At 40.7% G+C, this 24465-nt stretch overlaps 1 protein-coding gene across 2 annotated transcripts in view; it reads right to left on the bottom strand.

Annotated features, from left to right (window-relative positions):
• The window catches only part of DIAPH2 (diaphanous related formin 2), an 824584-nt gene that overhangs the window by 582460 nt on the left and 217659 nt on the right, over positions 1-24465 (bottom strand). For both annotated transcript variants that reach the window (XM_075260108.1, XM_075260109.1), the window contains 4 exons: positions 23632-23748; positions 17658-17776; positions 16164-16228; positions 9776-9880 (listed from right to left, as the gene is read on the bottom strand). In XM_075260108.1, coding sequence (XP_075116209.1) covers positions 9776-9880; positions 16164-16228; positions 17658-17776; positions 23632-23748 — 406 coding nt within the window. The remainder of the gene's footprint in view (positions 1-9775; positions 9881-16163; positions 16229-17657; positions 17777-23631; positions 23749-24465) is intronic.

Here is a 24465-nt window from a genome sequence, read left to right as displayed (position 1 = left end):
AAAAACACTTTTTTTTTTTTTAAATTCCTTGCAATTTTAGCAAAGTTTGTTTACGTCAATGTGGTCGGCTGGACTTTGTGATGAGTCTTAGAAATCATAAGCGGGCATTGATCGCCAGGCAGTAGGGGTCAGAGAGGGGACCAGTCTGTGGAAGGAGACGGCTGCTTCTAATGGACTCTTCTTGCCAAATCAGTGAAGCTTCTAGAGAATGAGAAACATAACAAACCCCCCAGGTGGACGCTAACCTTTCCTGGAGACAGAGAAGACGCTCTTCACAAATAAGAACATAAAGTGATCCGTTTTCTTTTCAAGGGATTAACATTGAGACAAGGAAAAAATGTGAAGTTCATGGGTCAGGAAATGCAAGAGAAAAGGGAAAGAGAGAATGTCAAGTTCAAGGATCAAGTCCGAATATTAAGGAAAAAAAGTTAATGTAGTTACATCTGACAATTAGGAGACTAGTAATGAAACATTTATAGAAGATATATATACACACATATACACACGCAAACACACAAAACAATATAACTACTATAATACTATCTCATATGTACAAGAATCTAACTACTATAATACTGCTCCTATGTACACGAATCTAACTACTATAATACTGCTCCTATGTACACGAATATAACTACTATAATACTTCTCCTATGTACAAGAATATAACTACTATAATACTGCTCCTATGTACACGAATATAACTACTATAATACTACTCCTATGTACAAGAATATAACTACTATAATACTGCTTCTATGTACAAGAATATAACTACTATAATACTACCGCCTATGTACAAGAATATAACTACTATAATACTACCTCATATGTACAAGAATATAACTACTATAATATTGCTCCTATGTACTAGAATATAACTACTATAATACTACCTCCTATGTACAAGAATATAACTACTATAATACTGCTCCTATGTACAAGAATATAACTACTATAATACTACCTCCTATGTACAAGAATATAACTACTATAATACTACCTCCTATGTACAAGAATATAACTACTATAATACTACTTCCTATGTACAAGAATATAACTACTATAATACTGCCCCTATATACAAGAATATAACTACTATAATACTGCCCCCATGTACAAGAATAGAACTACTATAATACTACTCCTATGTACAAGAATATAACTACTATAATACTGCTCCTATGTGCAAGAATATAACTACTATAATACTGCTCCTATGTACAAGAATATAACTACTATAATACTGTCCCCTATGTACAAGAATATAACTACTATAATACTACTCCTATGTACAAGAATATAACTACTATAATACTGCTCCTATGTACAAGGATATAACTACTATAATACTACCTCCTATGTACAAGAATATAACTACTATAATACTGCTCCTATGTACAAGAATATAACTACTATAATACTACCTCCTATGTACAAGAATATAACTACTACAATACTGCTCCTATGTACAAGAATATAACTACTATAATACTGCTCCTATGTACAAGAATAAAACTATTATAATACTGCTCCTATGTACAAGAATATAATTACTATAATACTGTTCCTATGTACAAGAATATAACTACTATAATACTACCTCCTATGTACAAGAATAACTACTATAATACTACTATGTACAAGAATATAACTGCTATAATATGCTCCTATAGATAATTTACCACATTTGACATGTTTCGATTGCATATTGCATTTCTGTGAATAATAAGTATACAGATGTGTGTAAATGTATGTGACATAATCGATGATCATAGACATGTCTGGATTGCGGCATGTGTGTACATTTATATGTTGAAGTATATACCATCGAGTATAACAGTAACAGTCAGTGCAGGGAGCATTGTATAGCGCCCCTCAGGTGGAGCAGCTCTATAGTAGCAGACCTGTCAGCCGTATAGGATGATGCAGCTGCTTTAATGTAATATCTGCTTTACATTGTGGTTAAGACAAATGTAAGTAAATAATTTAGAGCTGCACTTTTATATAAAACCTGCTGAATCCTTTACTAGAACATCGCTTCACCATACACATTAACCCTTTGTGCCAGGGGACTCTGCAAGTAAAACCCACGTGGGGTGTAAGTTTGAGGAGGCAGAACCCAAGGGAAAGATTCAAAGAACAGCAGAAGAATCCTTGCATCAAGCTCCGCCCCTGCGGGTCCTTGGTCTATGCATCAATGATAGCTGGAAGGTTCCTTTAATGTATGGAATGAAGCAGTAGTTCTAGAACTGGACAGGTCAGGATTTCTAGTGATCAGTTGGTTTCCTGTTGGTCAAACATTCATTACTAATCCTGGGGGTAGGCGCCTAATATTTATAATAAATTCCCTCTAAATATCTCGCTCCTCCATTTGACGTGCGGACTTGGCCTGTTTAATATAAATGTATGCAAAATGGAGCGACTGAATTTCAGAATAATTTGAATACTTAGCCTCTTTCATACTTGCACCGCATTGCTCTCTTTGTTGTGCAACAGTCGAGCAGAGGGCGCGACAGACAGAGAAAACATTGCCGTGTACGCCACAAGCGTCCTCAAAACTTCCTGATTGTATTCTGGCGACGTCTTACCCAATCACTTAGCGCCACTTCACCGCGAGCCTGCTAATTAGCCACAAGTGATCCCCAACACAAGTGGATTATGTGATTCTGACATCCTCACTCACATAGTAAATAAAAGTGCAAGTTAATTAACTTATTAATACCAAACAAAGCTTTTGTGTCTGTTCGGAATGGATGTTCTTTAGTAGATAATGCTCATTATTTAAAGGACCCCCTAAAAAGGAGCTGCGATTATGTATTCATTATATCAATATTATGAATGGTCTCGGATATTGGCGGACAATCACGAATGGCAGCCATAAACACATTTCCAAAAAATAGCATATGTATATTATTCATTGGAGTTTACCTTTGTGTCAGTCTTTACTGTCTTCCTAGAATTGTATTCAAGGAATAAGAATAATAGAGCTAGATAGGATCATTTATGAGATTGTGGGAGCAGATAAATAGTCTGTAGTTCGGAACCGTGTCCCTGGTATTATGCGCATTGAGGGGGCTGAGAAGACTTGCTCATTACATTAATGAAAACAGCCCCCCAAAAGGGAGGAGGGCCTGGGTTCTGAACATGTGACCAGGAGCCAGCCCAAAAACCTGACGTTTGGAACTAGGAGAACAGCAATTAAAGGGTTTGTCTACGTTAGACAATGCTTTTTGTTAGAAAGTTACCCTGATAATCTGATCGTATTTGGGACCGCTGCTCAGACCACTGGGGATCAGCTGCGATCTGAGAGGGAAACTTTTAACAATAGTGCAATTTTCCTACAGCGCCACCACAGGTTATATCTGGTCTGTACTTCCTGTTCCTGACACGACACACAGGAAGTGCTTGGGAAGAGCCATTCAGCCAATCACCAGCTGCAGAAGCTCCATATCATGATAGAAAGTTCCATATCGTGATATAAATTCCTGCCTCGCCAATGTGTCGAGATGGAAACAAAAAGTAGAAATAAGTGGGGACCTGGTAAGTACTGGAAAGGCAGCAACAGTGGGTCGGCACTGTCGACTTTCCTATTATTTGCCCCGGGGGAAGTGATATCGGTTCAATCAGCGATAGCTCTTCACCATCAGAAGGGTGTTCCTGACAGTTTAGCTTGGAATGCCCCTCCTAACTATTCTGTCCGTAGAGTTATACTGTCAGATGAGGTGTTCCTTACCGTGAGTACTGTCAGGAGGGGGAAGCTTCATGTCTGGGCGATAAGGAACGCCCCCTCTAAAAGGATAGCGCTATGGACAGTACAGTCAGGATGGGCGTTCCCATGTAAACTGTCAGGAACGCCCTTCTGATGGTTAAGAGTCATCGGTAATTGCACTGATATCTCTTGCCCCGGGGCATATAACGAGAAAGCCGACGGTGCGCTGAATTCAGCGCACCGTCGGCTTTCTAGCCCGAGCACATGAAAGGTCCTGTTTAAGTCTGAGGCTCCATGTTGTGGAAAAGTAGCTTTTTTTGTTAGTTTTTTTTTTTTTTTTTTTTTTTTTTTTTTTTTAAGCCATAGGCAGCAGTGGATTGAGCCGAAGGTAGAAGTATAATATCTTCCTATATATTCCTCATTCCTTTTGCAACCATTCTTGGCTTTGGCTCAAAAAACTCAGCAAAATCTAAAAGAAACCCCTCAAAAAACAGCTTTTCCCGCAACATGGGGCGTTACTCAGAATTCACTATAAAGGTATTTGAGAACCAGTTTTATAAATCAGACAACTCTTAACAAAAAAAGAACCAGAGTGGAAGAAAACTTTGAGAAAAAAGTCAAAAACTTGATATTGACTGGCGCTTATAGGCCGCGTACAGACCGTGACTGGCATTTACCATTTCTGAAAATCTTCCTCTTGTGCGACAAATGGCCGAGAATTCTCAGCTTTGCCAACCGCCTAGTCATAAAGGGAATTGAAGATGAGGGGAAATTGTCTATTCTACATTGAGTCTACTGATAAACACCTGCATCCTGAAAACATCCACAGGCTAAATTTTCACAACATGAGTTATATCCATTTCTGACTTCTGTAGTCACAACTTATTTTGGATGCCTGTTTGGAATAAGAAGCCTCGATTGTTTTCCATCCATCTTACATATGGGATGATATCCTACAGTGTGGACAATGAATGATGGATACAAAGTAACAAAAATTCACAAATAAAAATTTTCTTTGGAAGGTTTTGGCGAAGAAACTGAAATATTGCGTTACGTTCTCCACGGTGAAAAGAGACAACTAAGTTCTAAAAGCCACAATGGCCTTAGGAGCAGAAAATACTCAGCTTGTGCCATGTAACACATCGGAGTGGGATAGAGACAACTGTGTTTGACCAGATGGAAACCAAATCTATTTTTTTGAAGAGTGTTTTTGGTGATCACCAGTTTGGTTGTCATTAGATTTTTCATCTTTTTCAATAACTTGATAAATTTGGCATAGTTCTTTTAAAGCTGGTGACAACTCTTGCGCACACAGAAATAGTGGCCCTACCTTGGGATAATAGCTGGGGAAATTTGGCAGGGCACGTTCACCAAGCCTTGGTTAACAAGGGGGACCAACAAAATACTTTGTTCACTTTGGACCCTTGGAAACCTCTCCAGACAACAGCTCTGTCTGGAAGAGTCCATGTGAGCTTCGCGTACATTGCCTGTGTGAAAGGGAACATGGCAGACATCTCTGGAGGCTTTACGATTTTGTCGCGGTCATTGATCATCCTTAACTGCAAACGTTGTGACTTCCAAACTTGCTGCGCATCCATTTGTTTCTGCAACTATCTCAAGTAAAATATCGAGTGAACATGAATACTGCGAGCGCTTATCCGGTGACATTTCACCGGTAAGTGGGGCACTGGCTGCCCTGATTTATACCATTGGGTTAGAGCGCTACAGGTCCATATTGTAGAACCTTGTGAACACAGTGCCTCATGGGGTAACCTATGGCACCATTAGGTCCACCAAAATGGTCTAAAGAAGTTCACATTCGTTAAAGGGATTCTATCATTAAGATGGCATTTTTTTTGTCCCTAACACATCGGAATAGCCTTAAGAAAGGCTATTTGTCTCCTACCTTTAGATGTCTTCTCTGTCTCTTTAGATGTCTTCTCTGCGCCACAGCTCTGAAAAATATCCCTGTATACTTCTGTATGCAAAGGAGTTCTCTCGCAGCACTGGGGGCAGGCCCCAGCGCTCAAACAACAATGGGGGCATCCCCAATGCTGTGAGAGAAAACTCTCCAGTGCCAACTTCATCTTCTTCAGGAACGTCCTCTTCACCTGTCTTCTTCCAGGGGTTGGTTTGAGACTTGTAGGCCTTGGGCCAAGCCAACTGCGCATTCCCACAGGCCACAATAAAATGGGTGCTTACTTACTGTGTAAGCAGCCATTTTACTTGTGACCGCGAGCATGCGCAGGTGGCTCTGCCTGAGGCCTACATGTTTCACCACCTGCGCCAGAAGAAGATGCGTCAAGACCCTGTTCCTGAAGAAGATGAAGGTGGCGCTGGAGCGTTCTCTCGAAGCATTGGGGACGCTCCCAGTGCTGTTTGAGCGCTTGGGCCCGCCTCTAGTGCTGTGAGAGAACTCATTCGCAAACCGGGATTTCTACGGAACGCCGGTGCGTAGAAGATATCTAAAGGTAGGAGACGAATAGCCTTTCTTAAGGCTATTCCGTTGTGTAAGAGACAAAAAATGCCAACTGAATGATAGGATCCCTTTAAGATAAAAAAATGTTCACAATTTTCTAGTTTTTGGCCTGATGTGGGAGAATTTACAAATCTTTGACCACTTGTCAAATGTATTAAACTCCAGAAAAAGGAAAAAAAAGTTCTTAGCCAGTGTTTTAGATGACTATAGGAATAATTATGGGAAAAATATGCAAATTTGTTTTCCAAGATGCAATAGGTAAACAGTGACTCTTAAGCATCATGCACTGTTTTCTATTTACATCTTGGAAAACAGATTTGCATAATTTTCCCATAATCCCCCAGTGGAGCGAAAATGGCTTTGTAAGACTCCATATGCCTGTGAAGGTGATCTCTCCTTAAGGAGTGATAATATCCCTAGAATATAGGAACGGTTATCAACTTTTGACAAGATGGCCATTGTAGGGTTGGATTCAATGGCGTATGTAGCCACTATGGCTGTTACAATGGACAGAGAAGGAGGCCGAATTTGGGTTGACCTAGTTCACTCCTCATGGGAGGTCTGAACTCGAACAATGGAAATAACCTGATGAAGGGTCAATCATGGTGACATTATGCGGACCCAATATCGATATCATCTGTCGCGCTCACTCACTTCTATGGACAACACATTACAATTTTTCTTGAAAGATTCTCTATTTGATTTTTTTTTTATATAAAGCAGCAAATAAAAAGTTATGAAGAAAGAAATAAGAGAAAATAAGAAGGAATCTTTTATTTGAAGCTCAAATATGAGACTCTCCCAGTTGTATTATTACTGTCCATTATTAGTTTTATTACCACAAGGAACAGATAAAACTAAATACTTCCATCTACTAATTAAAAGATAAAAAGATAAGGGCTGGCGAGCGCGAGGCCGCACAGAAGGAGCGCCGTTATTGCAAGGACCGACTGCAGAATATTAAAGTTTACATAGGAATTATTTTAAGGTTTTTTTGAAGTTCATTTATTACGGATTATGTGCTTTTCTAGAATTTCTTCTGCTTCTGATTATTTTATAGTTCACTTTGGTTATTTTCTTCTCTTTAGAGGAAACTCAAGTGAGATCAGTTGTAATTCGTAAGGGAATCGGGCGGGGGGGGGGGGGCGATGTTTAGGTTTCAAGCAGCGCCACTAGAGGAGAAAGTAAGTAATGCGGGGTCTTATTCAAATCAATGGGATGTCCAGGGATTGGTTGAGTGCTCCAGAGGGAGAGACAGTCTTTGTAGTGATAGATAGATAGATAGATAGATAGATAGATAGATAGATAGATAGATAGATAGATAGGTAGGAGATAGATAGATAGGTAGGAGATAGATAGATAGATAGATAGATAGATAGATAGATAGATAGGAGATAGATAGATAGATAGATAGATAGATAGATAGATAGATAGATAGATAGATAGACAAACATCAAATATCACACAAACAGACATAAATGAAGTCATGTAACAAGTTCTAAAAAAAATATACAAAACAACAACCCTCCTTTCTGTAAATGCGGGGTTGTACTTTATTGGTTATTTTCCTCATATTCACAGTTTTATAACATGCAGAATATTTTAAGGGCTAATCCATAAATGTATATTTCTCCATCTGACAGATTACTAGATTAGGTCACATATTATTCTGCCTAACGATTCCCAGAAACACTAAACGTTCATCAATCACGGAGTCACCACAGTTTTTTAGGACTTGCCCACATCCTGCTCTGCATCAGATCCTAATAAAGCATCCTGACACAGTGTTAATGATGAAATGTAACAATCTAGCAAAATATATTTTTTAAAAAATTGTGTAAAACGGCTATTTTGGAGAAAGTGCTGCCGTATATCTGTAAATATGGGGAGGACATACATTAGATGATGATTTGAGGCTAATAGCCATTTGTTTTAAAGCATTTTTACAAGCTCGTGTTACAAGGCTCAGATAGCGGCGTGCATATTTCTAAGCCCATGGCTCCACAAAGTCCAGAGCCGCAGCTCATTAAACACTAATGCATTCAGGATTATTGTAATGTGATTTACGGAGCAACTTTCTGATTGTTCACAAGTTCTTTAGGGTTTAGGTTACAATGAAGAAACTTGATTATTGCGGCTCCTCAACAGCCATGAACCTAAGTCATTGCTTCATTGTGGCTTTCCCGAAAGTAGTAGATGAACCTGTAGGCCCTTGACTATGGTGTATAGAACCTTTATACAAGTAGGCCATGACTAGTCCAGTACACAGTGTACAGAACCCTTATACAAGTAGGCCATGACTAGTCCTGTACACAGTGTACAGTACCCTTATACAAGTAAGCCATGAATAGTCCGGTACACAGTGTACAGAACCCTTATACAAGTAGGTCCATGAATAGTCCTGTACACAGTGTGCAGAACCCTTATACAAGTAGGTCCATGACTACTCCTGTACACAGTGTACAGAACCCTTATACAAGTAGGTCTATGACTAGTGATGTACACAGTGTACAGAACCCTTATATAAGTAGGTCCATGACTAGTCAGGTACACAGTGTACAGAACCCTTATACAAGTAGACCATGACTAGTCCGGTACACAGTGTACACAACCCTTATACAAGTAGGCCATGACTACTCCTGTACAAAGTGTACACAACCCTTATACAAGTAGGTCCATGACTAGTCCGGTACACAGTGTACAAAACCCTTATACAAGTAGGTCCATGACTAGTCCGGTACACAGTGTACAGAACCCTTATACAAGTAGACCATGACTAGTCTGGTACACAGAGTACATGACTGCTTTAGATCATGGCAGGTCAAAACTTTCTTAGTATCCCAAGAAGCAGGACCCAAGAAGACTTTCTAAAATGGTGATGTACCTAGATCTCTCCAGAAACTACAGATGTGCTCACTCAGCAGGAAACTAATTCCATCCGGTATCACAGCATACCAGCAAAATCCTCAACAGACTCATTCACAATGAAACCACTGCAGGGCCACATAGACACACACAGAGTAGATATCTTCTGACAGAATATCACAGAATTATGTTGTTTTGAAAAGTTGGTAATCTCACATCACATAACTCAGGATTGTAGATCAGCTAACCGGTTTGGAATGAATTTTCATAAAATTACAGATTTTTTTATATTCATGTTTTTACGACTTTTGTTTTAGGTTTTCATCCAATGCCCCAATCCAAAAACCTTCTAAAAGTGCATTATTGTATAATAATATCGTATGATGACACAGGCCACGGACAGACATGGCGCTCTTTTTGGAATATATTGGGATTGAAAGACAAAACCTACACAGCAGCCGCATTCATTTTCATTGCAGAATGATGAAGCTTTATTTACAGAAAACTGAACAATTCCTCGAAGTCAAGCATCCAAAAATAAATGAACCCTTTGAATCACATGACCATAGAACGCACGGTTGCAAAATTTTGAAAATTTTTCCTTTGTGCACTAGAGGGTTAAAGCACCCGAGAAATCTAGAACTTTGACTTTATGGGAAACATACATGATCCAGTGCGCTGAATTTTCCTGACATAAAGTCTATATTTTGCTTTATTACCTGTGTCCGCAGCTGCTGGATTTCAGTTTCCAGCTCTTTGATTTTCTCCTCTCGTTTCTGAAGCTCGGCCTGCGCCTCCTGTCGTGCCGTGAACTCTTCATCAAACTGCAAGGATCAGAGCAGAAAGTCATCATTTCCAATAGACTCAGCACTAAACGTTCAAGGGAGGCTTTAAATGTGCCACTTTGATAAGGTTTGAAGAATAATACAACACAGCAAAAGCAGCACTCGCTCCACAAAGTAAATCACCCTTGTTAACCTCATTATGGAAATGTACTGTGTACACGCATTCAATTAATCTGGGTTGTCTTCAGAAACCAAGAGCCTGGGGCTGTCACCCAGCAATAGTGACAGCAGACTCAGGTCCCCGCTCAATGCGGAACTGATTCACTAATAAAGCCAAAGCGATAGTCACACTACTGCAAATAGACGCCGCCTCGATGGCGCCGAAATAGTAACTAAGCCAAGTAAGGACAACCCAAGGTTGAGCAGTCTTGGGGATGCCAACGAGGACATCATCTTCTGCATTTCTTTCCAAGAATGGTTGGACCCATGGGTGGAATTCAAATGTTTGCGTAGGATTTAGGAAGAAGGTGATCGGCTTGTAAAGCCATGGTTTTTTTTAGGCTACACCCCCTTTCGTTGACTTGGAGCTACAATGTACCAGCCCCTGTTCTCTTATAGAAATTATTATATAATGTATAATTATAATATATAGTTCTATATTAATAATCCCCATCTAATGTCACCTATTAGATTGATATTATGACCATATTACTTCCCCCAAAGATCCGGACATCATATATTATACTTCCCCTAATATCCCTGGACACCTCCCTCTATTATTATATCCTGCAATGTCCCCTGTGGACCACTAAGATCCCTGGATGACCCCGTAGTTTATTATCCCCTCCAATGTTTTCAGATGCACCCCTATATTATTATTCCCCAAATGTCCGCTAATGCCCCTGTAATATTCCCTGATGACCCCCTGTATTATTCCTGTCCATGTCCACTGCTGCTCTCCAGGGATGTAGCATTCACTGCCCATACATCAGCAGTAGGGTGAGCCGATCTTGAGATTTCAGGACAGATTTTAAAATCCAATTTCCAATCATTTTCCAGCCGATTGCGATCGCGAAATTTGCTCGATCGCCGATCGGAATCCGATCTCCCCCCATCCCGATCACTCAACCCTAATTGTATATTATATATACAGTGGGGTTGAGCCGATCCTGAGATTTCAAAATCCGATTTCCAATCATTTTCCAGTTGATCACGATCGTGAAATTTGCTCGATCGCCAATTGGGATCCGATCTTTCCAGATCCCGATCGCTCAACCCTAATCAGCAGTCCTGACTCCCTACAAAGACAGATCAGTTTACAATGAAGTCTATGGAAATAGAAGGAAGACAAGGTAAGAGGATAGAAAGAAACCTGATACAATCTACAGCATCTAATGCGTCACAAAAGATCTGGATGATATTTCACCCGATAATCCAGTTCTGTTGTGTAAGTCACTGAATAGAGATGGGCGAACACTAAAATGTTCGAGGTTCGAAATCCGATTCAAACAGCCGCACACTGTTCAACTGTTCGACGGATTTCGAACCCCATTATAGTCTATGGGGGGAAATGCTCATTTCAGGGGTACGCAAAATTCGATAAAATTATACTTACCAAGTCCACGAGTGACAGTCAAGCTGGATTCTCCTTGAAGTCTTCTCCTGGCGCAGCGCCCCCGCGGCGTCTTCCGGCTGGAATTCACTCTGCCTAGGCATCGGGGCCTAGGCATCGGGGCCTAGGCAGAGCCGACTGCACATGCGAGGGCATGCCCGCGCATGCGCAGTCGGCTCTGCCTAGGCCGGATGCTTAGGGAGAGTGAATTCCAGCCGGAAGACGCCACGGGGACGCTGCACGGAGAAGACTTCTAAAGGTAAGAGAAGAACCAGCGTTGATTGGCAGAATGTATAGCATTCTGCCAATCAACGCTGGTTCCGCATCAAACCTTAAACTTTGAACAGCTAGTAGTGTTCGATCGAGTACGAGTATTTCGAATACTGTAGTATTCGATCGAACACCTACTCGATCGAACACTACTCGCTCATCTCTATCACTGAATAGTGCAGAGGGGTCTCTTAGTTCTCTGCCTCAAGGCGTTGTCCTCCTCCTTTCCCTTCCCCTCTCCATAGACTTATATTGCCTGCTACCTTAAGCCTAAAACCTCTACCCCAGATCAAATCCAAATACAGAAGGTAGGTAATAAGTGAGACAACAGGCTCCTTTCTTTAATCAATATGTTGCAAAATCCATGACCATCCCTTGCACTCTTGTAATATATACACATCATATACAATTTATATTTAGGTACACGTTAACTACTGAGTTATATTAACTTAGAGCAAGGGTAGGGAATGTACGGCTCTCCAGCTGTTGCAAAACTACAACTCCCAGCATGCATACTTGCTCTGCTGTTCTTGGAACTCCCATAGAAGTGAATGGAGCATGTTTGGAGTTGTAGTTTCACAGTAGCCGGAGAGCCGAAGGTTCCCTACCCTTGACTTAGAGAGTTCTTTAGCTTCATCTGCATCTCCATAGTCTACACCAGAAAGTTTACTTGACGACACGTCCGTTTTTACAAATGTTCATTCATCATTGTCCGGCGAACCCAAGAGCGGCCGATAAGCCAAAAACATTCAACCTGGCTCATCCATTTATCACGAGATATCCGTCAAGTGTCGGCCTCGGGAAAGATCACTCATGAAAAAATTTCAATAGATATTTGGCTGAAATAATCTAAATTATTCATTTCAGCCTCCTTGTATCGGAGGTCCGTGGCCACCGTGGTTGTCCAGAACAATAGCGCAAGAGATAAATATATATTGACTCTAATAAATCACATTTTCCCATGTCTATGCGTTATTTGGAAAGTTGGATAAACAAAAAGAAAAGCCTCCCTGCCGAACATCAGGTTTCTCAATAGGGCTTCAGATTTTGGCCACCGAATCTTCTCACAATATGAAGCCCGCGTTACGTGCATTACAGAAACTGGTATTTGGATGTTTTGATGCAACCAGATTCTGATTCTCATATCTGAAAAGAAAAGATTTGACTTCTAAAAGTGTCTGAGGGTGATATAACAATCCCAGTTGGAAGCCACTCCGGAGTTGGAAACGTTATGTCATCCATTGTTTGCCAAGTCGGTTTGCAGCCTCCCTAAAGTAATATTTCCTCACCGCGCCTACTGCTTCCACTGAACATCTAAGTTCCTTTGAAATACTTCAAAGATGTCACTTTTTAAAATAGCTTTTTTCCAAATGTCACTCACAAAGGAGTTTGTATTCCGTGTGTCTTACCGGCTCATTAGATCGCTATCAATACTGCGGCAGGTGTGCACATGTATGGGTGCTGTGTACACGTTTAATGACCCAAATTTGCCTCAAAGGTAACATCATCAATGTATAACGATGTCGATATGCCCAATGTGACTGCGAAGCCCCACTTCCAGGCCTAAGTGGTGACCTGGGCGGCCAGAAGACATGGCCAATGGCCCAGGAATTGAACACTTGAATGCACATGGAAGAGGTGGCAGTGGCCGTTTGATGGATTTGTGGGTGGTAAACTTCCAAATTTTGGAAAATTTGCAAAGAAACTGGCTTTTTTTCCTTGTTCCACGATGGGCATGTAACCAATGGACGTGACGTCCAGGCCTCGGAAAAGGAAAGAGCTCTTTACGACAGAAAGCAGTCATGTTTTTTAGGGTTCATTCCAATCATTGGACTCTCCATCTAATACAGGACTGGTCCGACTAAAAGAAAGAGGCAGACTTGGTAAAGGAGCTCTACTCCAGCCAAGACATGAAGGTCTTGCACATGTATCCTGCTCGGTTAACTCAGAATTCTTGCATCAAAATAGCTTTTTCTAAACTAAAAACCATCTCGAAGGGGATTCATGGGACTATGATATTGACTGCTGTGGCTTCTTCATTGCTTACTGAGCACAGTGCCATATATTGTATTGTGGTTATGTTTAGTATTGCAGCTCATCCCCATGCATTTTAATAGGCTAGATCTGCCGACCAATGGACAGTATAACAATGACCTAAGAAGAAGAAGTGTAGATCTTTCTCTAGAAACAGCAGATTGGTGGAGTCCAGGGGATCTAATATTGATATAATAATCTAAGGAAAACCTGGAAAACCACTTTAATAGATGTTTCTGCCAGACATTGATGGCACTTTACTAGGATACAACTGTATCAATGAGTGGTGGCGGGTCGGTTGAACTTCTGCCAATCCTAAAATTATAGGGTTTTGACCCCCTTTTCCTGCTTCTGGTACGGTGTAATGGAATTATAACATGGCTTCATTGCAAGTTCTGCTAAGTGCAATGTCAGGTGGGTGAGAGGAACAAGGTGAGGGGTTGCTGTACTTTACGTTGACCCCGAAACCTCCTCTGCTGGTGAAGCATATTCACACTTTGCTGATTCTCAGTATTAAACTAAAGTAGAGTGGGTTATAGAAAATCATCCTGACAAGCAACCCTCCAACTATGCAGAACACGTACAAGTCCTCTTCAAGAGCATTGTCAATTTTATAATTAACTTAATAAGAGCGAACACTGAAGATTATTTGTGAGCTCATCCATAAAGGTAATAAACCTAAGAAGCGGGTGAACTCTCGTGACCCTTGTTTTGGTTGAGCACCATAATTAAGTCTAAACAAGATTAATATTGTAGCGTTAACCAAACAAGTTCCAGCATAAGTGGGACATTAAAGGACCTAACGTGACCTAGTTGTGTCTGCGCTCCATAGCCGGTCACAGTATAGGTCCATAGGTGAGCCAGTACAACTCTTAAATCTCCATATGGACTTTAAGACCAGGTTAGTGGTCTACAGATGGCAATTGTTGTAACTGTAGATGCCCAGTAGAAGAGATGTCCAAGCCTCTTTAAGAGCAACTGCGTTGGCAAGGAGATACGTTTGTGATCTACCCAGCATCGTCTATAGTCTAGGTTGTTAGTTTTTGATAAATGTACCACAAGGAGTTAAATACCATATCTCTAGGGGTACTTTAGGTGATAAGCAATTAGGCTCTCCTTGATGAAAAAAGGAAAACTTCCTTCAACACCATCCTTTGGAAGGTAGCTCCCTATAGATCAATTCCTGATTTCATGAAACCTAGTGACACGATCTGGGATTAAAGCCAACCCATAATATTTCCTCAAAAAGGAAGAGAGACCCATCCAAAGTTAACGGATTTGGGCGTCTGACCCATAGTTATTACCTCTTACCCAGACTGCCGAGGGGCAATAGCCCTTAAGACCCTCTGGATTTCTCTTTATTTTGAGGAGATATCTCATTCTGGCTTCAATCCCAGGTCATGTCACTAGCTTTTTTGATCTATAGGGAACAACCTTTCAAAAGGTGATGCTAGAGCCACCTTTGATGCACCACAGAGAACTTATTTGTATATTCCTAGCAAATTCCTAGCAAAGCAGATATGGTTTATAAGACTCTGCACACTTGAGAAAGGTGGCCTGCAATAGAAAGACTTACCTAGAAGACCTGTCCACCCTAACATATATATTATATAGAGTAACAGGTCTATACTGATCCCTTTAAAAACCTTCACAGGGTTTTCTCATCTCATTGTTTCAGCAGTTTGCCTGTTGCCTCTTCTTCTCACTTCCTGTATTTCTCCCCCTCCCAGCTTGCTGAAGAGGACACGATGAAGTATCACAATGCATATACAGATCATATAATATGCACATGCTTTTAGAGAATGGACTCTGTGTTATCTGTGCATTTACATAGGGAGATAACAGACTTGGCTTTATCAGCAAACTGCAATTATCTCAAGTCACTTCACTTGTTCTATCTCACAGATCTGATCCGTGGTTATGGAAACACTGTGTAAACAGTCGGAGGAATAAGTTCACATAGCAGGCAAACAAAGCAAAATTTATACAACAATATATTTGGGAAAAGTCTACCAGTATAGTTAGGATCCTTGAGATGTGAATATCCCTTTAAGTGTCCAAGACTAGGTCAAATTGATCAATGGATGGTATTTTATGAAAGATATTGCATTAGCAAGTCCTGCAGACGGTCAAGTGGAGAGTTTTTCACTTAACACGCTCAAGTATTTAAGCTACAGATCTTAGTTAAAATAATACCCCCAACTTAGCGGCAGTGTCCAACCTGATACATCAATATTGACCTTTGTGATACTGACAAGGATCATGTTAAATGCAGCCAAACATCGATTCCAACAGCAAATCAATAGCTGTCTCCATCCCGGGAGGGGAAAAAAGCCTTTTTAAAAACGTCCTAATCACAGAAAACCAATTGTCTGGGATTTAAATGACCATGATAAATGGCTTCACCTTCTTGGAGAATTCAGACGCTTTCTGCTCACTCTCTTCAACTTTTGCTTTATCCACCAAGGAATCTATGAGAAGAAAAAGAAAGTGTTATAATCTAACACAATGTAATTATTAGAATTGTTCTATTTACAAGCAGAATGTTCATTGGGATGTCCATTTACAGAGTACAGGCTGCCATACACAGTGCTTGAATTTCTCATGGGCCAGCAGATGATGTTACTTTGTAGCCATGTTAGTTATTGAAAAGGAACTGGAGGCTTTGTTGGTGAGATGCCCTTGTTTTTATTGATATGCAATTGTGCTCTTTGGAGAAACAAGATAATGCCACTTACCTCTTTGGAGCAATGGCAATGAATATGTTGCTCAAAAAAGCTCATATGAATATTGAGAAAAACAGTGATGTGAAATGCCTCCATTGAGGAGACAAGTGGAAAACACCATTCGATTCAGATATCACTAACCTATCTGCAGGGCTGGGGTGATATGCTGGTTCTGGTGACAGTAACCTATCTATCTGCAGTGCTGGGGTGATATGCTGGCTCTGGTGACACTAACCTATCTATCTGCAGTGCTAGGGTGATATGCTGGTTCTGGAGACCGTAACCTATCTATCTGCAGGGCTGGGGTGATATGCTGGCTCTGGTGACAGTAACCTATCTATCTGCAGGGCTGGGGTGATATGCTGGTTCTGGTGACAGTAACCTATCTATCTGTAGGGCTGGGGTGATATGCTGGTTCTGGTGACACTAACCTATCTATCTGCAGGGCTGGGGTGATATGCTGGCTCTGGTGACAGTAACCTATCTATCTGCAGGGCTGGGGTGATATGCTGGTTCTGGTGACAGTAACCTATCTATCTGCAGGGCTGGGGTGATATGCTGGTTCTGGTGACAGTAACCTATCTATCTGCAGGGCTGGGGTGATATGCTGGCTCTGGTGACACTAACCTATCTATCTGCAGGGCTGGGGTGATATGCTGGTTCTGGAGACAGTAACCTATCTGCAGGGCTGGGGTGATATGCTGGTTCTGGAGACAGTAACCTATCTATCTGCAGGGCTGGGGTGATATGCTGGTTCTGGAGACAGTAACCTATCTGTAGGGCTGGGGTGATATGCTGGTTCTGGAGACCGTAACCTATCTATCTGCAGGGCTGGGCGATATGCTGGTTCTGGTGACACATTCCCTTTAAGGAATTGTATTCATTTGGGAACCAATCGCTTTTAATAACACAAAGAACATTCATAAGTTTATAGCAGTACAGGCAGCCATAAACAACTCCTGTATTTTACTGACTGTACCTGTAGGGGGCAGCAGGGAATCTGTAACTCATTGTAGCCTTATATGTTATTAAAGCAAGTGTTCCTTGTAAAGGTTGAAAAAATAACATGATATTGCCAAAATTACAATGCCTCTTTTGCCCCTCTGGGGCCCGCTAGCATGGCTTATGCTAAGACAGTGACAGAAACGTAAGGACGGGGGACATTGGCACTCACCTACTAAATGAGAGAAATCTACGTCCAGCCGTCCTTTGTATTTGAAGTCGGGATCCATTCCTCCACATTGTAACACGATTTGTCCGACACATTCATCTATGACTTTATAGTACTGCGGCCTGAGGGAACAGAAATGGTTAACACCTTGTAGATCTATCACAGAGTCAAACATGTAACTAGAGGTGACAACTTATACTATAGGTTACCCAAAGAGGTGTCGGAGCCTGGTTACAGGAGTAACAATGAAGCATTCTGGTCTCTAGTCTAATAGCATCTGTATAACCACCACCTGCGATACATCTAATGACAAGTCGCTATATAGTGTCTATATAATAAGTCAATGCATCCTGGTGCTACCTTCTTACAGTCCTGCCTTTGAGGAGCGATTAAAGGGCTTCCAAGTTTTAGGCTCCGACTATGACAACTTATACCTGTACACTAGAGTTGATTAGAATACTAGATTCAAATAGTAATAAGGTGATTGGCACAAGGGGAACCTAAACAAGGTGGATACCAGAAAATGTCAATATACATTACTCTACATTTTTTAATACAAAATCTCTTGATTTTTTTTTCACGTAAAGAACAAAAATAATCAATTCCGCAGAAAGACCAGCTGAGTCTATTCGAAAGCAAAATCTTGCACCGGTGTCTGTGACTATTGTCATCTAGAAAAAAAAAAATAGGAAAAAAAGAAAAACCCAATTTTGGTGATTATATGAAATCCAATGACAGTCCTTCACCTATTCATCCATTACAAATCATCTATTCAATATTAAGACAATGCAAAGCCATATGTTCTTCAGGACCAGATAGACTTTGCATGAGGGGTGGAGGATTCGGCAGCGATGAAGGGTGTTGCACATTTCCCCATCAGCTGGCGTCAAATAATAAAAAAATACAATAGTCAGGAGAAACAGACACTTAAAGCTGGAAACTCATTTTATGGGGCGGAAAAAAAATGTTAATCATTGCGTACAATGCAGTATATACAGATGACTGTATCTGAATATTCAAAATTCACATCTGTCCCTATTGTTATTTTGCAAATGTCTTGAAGGAATGAATGCTACTTTACAACAGGCATTAAGATGACATGTCATTTGCATACGGAACTGGAACCTGAATCTGTTGTGCGGCTTCTGAACGGATAAAAATAGCCCAAGACGAAGGAACGAGGCATCTTTATTGCAGCGGAGCTTAGAAGTCTTAATCTTGAGCCATGATTGGTTTTCTCATTAAATGTTAGGGCTTTAGGTTTAATAATCATGTACCTGCAGGGAGCACGGGGGAATCCTTTAAAGGGACGGTCGCTTCAGGGAAGGATAGAGAATTTAAAGCAGGCTTTTATTATAAACATTCTTTAAATGAAAAAATGATGGTGATTTCATAGTTCTTTATACAGCTGGGCATGGAAAATATCCTGAAAATATCCAGACATCTTTAGTTTCCTGCAACACTATTTGCAGCTTTGCTGTGTAGATCAGGACAGGGTTCAGCAAAGTCATCTCATTGTCATTAGAAGCTCAGGCCATCAGAGTCATCTCACCATCATTAGAATGCTTGGTCTGCAATGGCATTCCATTATTACTAGAGAGGTTTGAATGAAGAGTTATCTCTAGAGGCCCAGGTCAGCAGAGTCATCTCATCATTAGTAGACAACAATGGGTCTACAGGGTCGTTTCATTATTAGTGGGCTGGGTCTGCAGAGTCATGTCATCATTACTGATTGGCTGGGTCTGCAGAGTCATGTCATCATTACTGATCGGCTAGGTCTGCAGAGTCATGTCATCATTACTGATAGGCTGGGTCTGCAGAGTCATGTCATCATGACTGATAGGCTGTGTCTGCAGAGTCATTTCATCATTATAAGGGTATGTTCACATGGAGTTTTTTGCAGATGGATTTTGACACAGAATCCACCTGCAAAAAAGGCTCCCAATTACTTCAATCTTCTTCTGTGTTAAGTATTCCATTTGGGGAGTCCGCATGGGGAGCATTGGCAAGCAGTGAGCTTATGAAAGCACACAGACCCCTTAGACGATATTGGGGTCCTTGTGTTTTCCGCTCTGTGTCCGCATGAGTCATGCAGAGAGGAAAGTAGTTCATGAAGTACTTTTCTCTCCACATGACTCATGCGGACACCGAGCGGAAAACACACGGACCCAATCATAGTCTATGGGGTCCGTGTGCTTTCATAAGCTCACCGCTTGCCAATGCGTTCGGTATTCCATTCAGAAGGTCCCCATGCGAACTCCCCGAACGGAATACCAAACGCAGATGTGAACCACGCCTTAGTAGGCACAGTCTGCAGAGTCATTTCATCATTTGTAGTAGGCTTTCCCTGCATTATCAAACCATCACTAGAGGGCTGTGTTTGCAGGGTCATTTTAACTTTATTATTGTGGTAGGTTGGGTCTGCAGAGTTATTTCATCATTATTAGTGGGCTGAATCATTTCATCATTTTTACAGGGCTGGGTCTGAAGAGTCATTTCTTCCTTATTAGAGGGCTCCCTCTGCATTATCATATTTCCACTACATTGTTCTCAATGTATTATTACTTGAACTTGCAAATATGTTTTCTGATATGTTACTGCCAATGTCTTCCTGAGACTGTAAATTTATTTTGATCAATAGATATTTTTAAAAAACTTTCAAAATTCAACAAAAAAATTCATAAATTTTATTTGTTCGAAATCGATTCACTCATCTCTATTTGCTCTCTGTTTAAGAGCTAGGAGTAGATTCCTTTCTGCATCGCTTATAAATATTGATGCCGTACATGGGAGCGAGATCGTACATCCCCGGTTATTACATTGCTGTCAATAACGCTCTTCTGGGTCATAAAAAAAAAAATCCAAGATGATTTTTCTTGTCCCCTTTTTGTTGACATATCTGGTTTGTGTAAAAACTAACAGGACCTATCGATTACCTGGCACATGTTAACATGACCTTGCAAAAAAGAAAAAACTGCTGTGAAATGGAAATCTCATAGATTGTAATTTATTACACCTTCAATTTCCTTCCTATATAGTATACTAAAAATCAACATGATATGATGGTTATAATGCCCAGATGAACGCTATGTCTACAAGCGCAAGCATCATGTTCATTGGAGCCACATAGGCATAGGGATTGAGCCCCATCATACCCTCATCTATCCATCTACCATCCATCTACACTTCCATGTCCCATCCATCTATACTTCCATGTCCCATCCATCTATACTTCCATGTCCCATCCATCTATACATCCATTTCCCATCTCTCTATCCATCTTCGATGCATCCATTCATGTCCCATCCAAATATATATTAATTTCCCACCCATCTATAAATCCATTTCCTATCTATTAATCTCCCATGTATCTCTTTGTCCATTCATCTCCCATTCATCCAACTCTCTTTTCACCTCCATCTATCCATCTCCCGTGAATCTGCTTCCCACCCATCTCTTGTCCATCTCCCGTCCATGTCCCATTCATCCATCTATCTTTTCACCTTCCATCCATCCATCCATCTCCCATCAATCTGCTTCCCACCCATCTCCTGCTTATCTTCCATCCATGTCCCATTCATCCATCTATCTTTTCACCTTCCATCCATCTATCCATCCCCCATCAATCTGCTTCCCACCCATCTCCCATCCATGTCCCATTCATCCATCTATCTTTTCACCTCCCATCCATCTATCCATCTCCCGTCAATCTGCTTCCCACTCATCTTCTGTCCATCTCTCATCAGTGTCCCATTCACCCACCTCCCATCCATCTGTCCATCTCCCATCAATCCACTTCCTATCCATCCATCCACCTACCCATCCATTCACCTACCCATCCATCTTCTATCAATCTCCTCTATATTGGTTTTTCTACAGGTCTACATTTGCTCTCTCTCTCTCTCTATACAATATCTGCTACTGTATTGGATTATCGTGTTATTTCTATTTAGAAAGTTTAACAACATTTTCTTAATTTTTATGAAGCTTTGATGTTGACTATGGGTAAGAAGACTAGCACATCAATGTCTTATAACAGAATACATTGTATCAATACTTAGTTATCAGGCAGATACATTCTTTACATGCACAGCATTGAGAAGGTAAGTGATATAAACGCCATTCATTTCGCATGTTTCTTTGGATTAGTTAACCTTGTGGCACGGTGAATAGCGACACAATCGCTCTCTGCACATACTGCACCCAACTATTACTACAATCTAATAGCTTTTTGGTGGAAACAAAATAAGCTACAATCTCTGATAAATACAAACAACAGAACATCCACCACTGCTGCACTGATATACAACATCAGCGCTTCTACAGCTACATGTATGGGCGGCTGGTTTACCAAATATGAAAGAAATCGAGACCCTATGACACAGAATGAACAGAAAAACTCATCCGATTATAAAGTACAGGCTTGGTGTAATACAAGGACATGTAAAGTAACATAATGAGGTGGCGGTATTATCTACTACAATAATGTAACATATCAAAAGAAAGGTCAATAGAAAGATACAACAACACCCACATATCTTATCCTCCCCGGTAATTGTTTCACGGAACTGGGAAAAGTTGCATTTCATGTACAATTGTCCTACCATGTGATTATAAGAGCCATTAATAGAGAGGTTTTATTGATGCAGGATATAACTAAGGATATGTAATGTAATGTATGTACACAGTGACTGTACCAGTGGAATAGTGAGCGCAGCTCTGGAGTATAATACAGGATGTAACTCAGGATCAGTAATGTAATGTATGTACACGGTGACTGTACCAGCAGAATAGTGAGTGCAGTTCTGGAGTATAATACAGGATGTAACTCAGGATCAGTACAGGATAAGTAATGTAATGTATGTACACAGTGACTGCACCAGCAGAATAGTGAGCGCAGCTCTGGAGTATAATATAGGATGTAACTCAGGATCAGTACAGGATAAGTAATGTAATGTATGTGCACAGTGACTGTACCAGCAGAATAGTGAGTGCAGCTCTGGAGTATAATACAGGATGTAACTCAGGATCAGTACAGAATAAGTAATGTAATGTATGTACACAGTGACTGCACCAGCAGAATAGTGAGTGCAGCTCTGGAGTATAATACAGGATGTAACTCAGGATCAGTACAGGATAAGTAATGTAATGTATGTACACAGTGACTGTACCAGTAGAATAGTGAGCGCAGCTCTGGAGTATAATACAGGATGTAACTCAGGATCAGTACAGGATAAGTAATGTAATGTATGTACACAGTGACTGCACCAGCAGAATAGTGAGTGCAGCTCTGGAGTATAATACAGGATGTAACTCAGGATCAGTACAGGATAAGTAATGTAATGTATGTACACAGTGACTGCACCAGCAGAATAGTGAGCGCAGCTCTGGAGTATAATATAGGATGTAACTCAGGATCAGTACAGGATAAGTAATGTAATGTATGTATACAGTGACTGCACCAGCAGAATAGTGAGTGCAGCTCTGGAGTATAATACAGGATGTAACTCAGGATCAGTACAGGATAAGTAATACATAAATAATACATATGTAATGTATGTACATGGTATTTATGTGCTTCCAGAAATGTTCCATTATATAACGGGCTAGACGACAGTTTCCTAATTCTGTCCAAAACTATGAACAAATGTTGACGGCATTAATAAATATGCCCAGATACACTCTGTACGGTATATTTTATTTAGTACCTATTGACTGAACATTTCTGTAGTTTCTGCAAAATACCTGTAGATATGAACACAAAACACATAAGATGCCATTCTTGTGACTCTAAATTAGTATTGTACATCCACATTGTGCTGTTATTTGACTGTAAAGCAAGTGGCTGCGCTTGATATGATTTTCCATAATCCATCTGCATATTCACAAGGACAGGTGTGAAATTTGAAAAATTGCTTTGTTTCGGGATTTGTTTTATTTCAGAAGAACACGAGACAGTAGTAACAATGAGTCCTACCTGATGTAATAGTCATTGCGGATCAGTAGAAAATGTTGCAGAATGGATAGGAGGAACGCTTCGGATGCCGTGTCCTTCAGCATATTGTAGAGGAGATGGTAGACTTCATTAATGTCGGTGAACGTAGAGTCAAGGAAAGTTCTTATACAATGAGTGAGCACATACCTCACCGTACAATGGGGCAACAGTCAGGAGGAAGGGGGGGGACTCAAAGAAGAAAATGATGAAGATCAACTCATTTAGATACAGAACACAAAATATGATCTCAATTTTTTTCTTTTGTCAAATCTATGGAATATTTGATTTGACCTTATACCGGTAGTCATTCACAATAAATGTTGTAGCCATATAATAGAATTGTGCAAATTATTGACTATATAATTCACAAGACGCGCAGGCCCTGCTACTAAGCACCTGTATGGAACTACTCTAAAAAACAATATATCCAATTCCAAATCCAACATACACTATACGGTCCTCTTTTTGTATGTTCCATACTGCACCAAGACAGATGTACAGTAGCTCCTACTACATCTGAGGTTGTTCAGACCCAAGACAGATGTACAGTAGCTCCTACTACATCTGAGGTTGTTCAGACCCATCGGGAAGCCAATATATAGTCTACTGGGTCCAGCTTTGCCCATTGAGGAAGCAACCTTCTGCAGGGTTCAGCTTGTTCCATATCTGCACTAAGGCAGATGTTAAGTAGCTAATACTACATCTGAGGTTGCAATGGTCCAATGAGAAGCCAATATATAGTCTACTGGGTCCAGCTTCACCTATTGAGGAAGCAACCTTCTACAGGGTTCAGCTTGGCCTACTGAAGAACCAATG

The sequence above is a fragment of the Leptodactylus fuscus genome, chromosome 11 (assembly GCF_031893055.1).
Source record: "Leptodactylus fuscus isolate aLepFus1 chromosome 11, aLepFus1.hap2, whole genome shotgun sequence".
In the NCBI taxonomy this organism is placed as follows: Eukaryota; Metazoa; Chordata; class Amphibia; order Anura; family Leptodactylidae; genus Leptodactylus; species Leptodactylus fuscus.
This window is presented reverse-complemented; position numbering and strand designations above follow the sequence as displayed.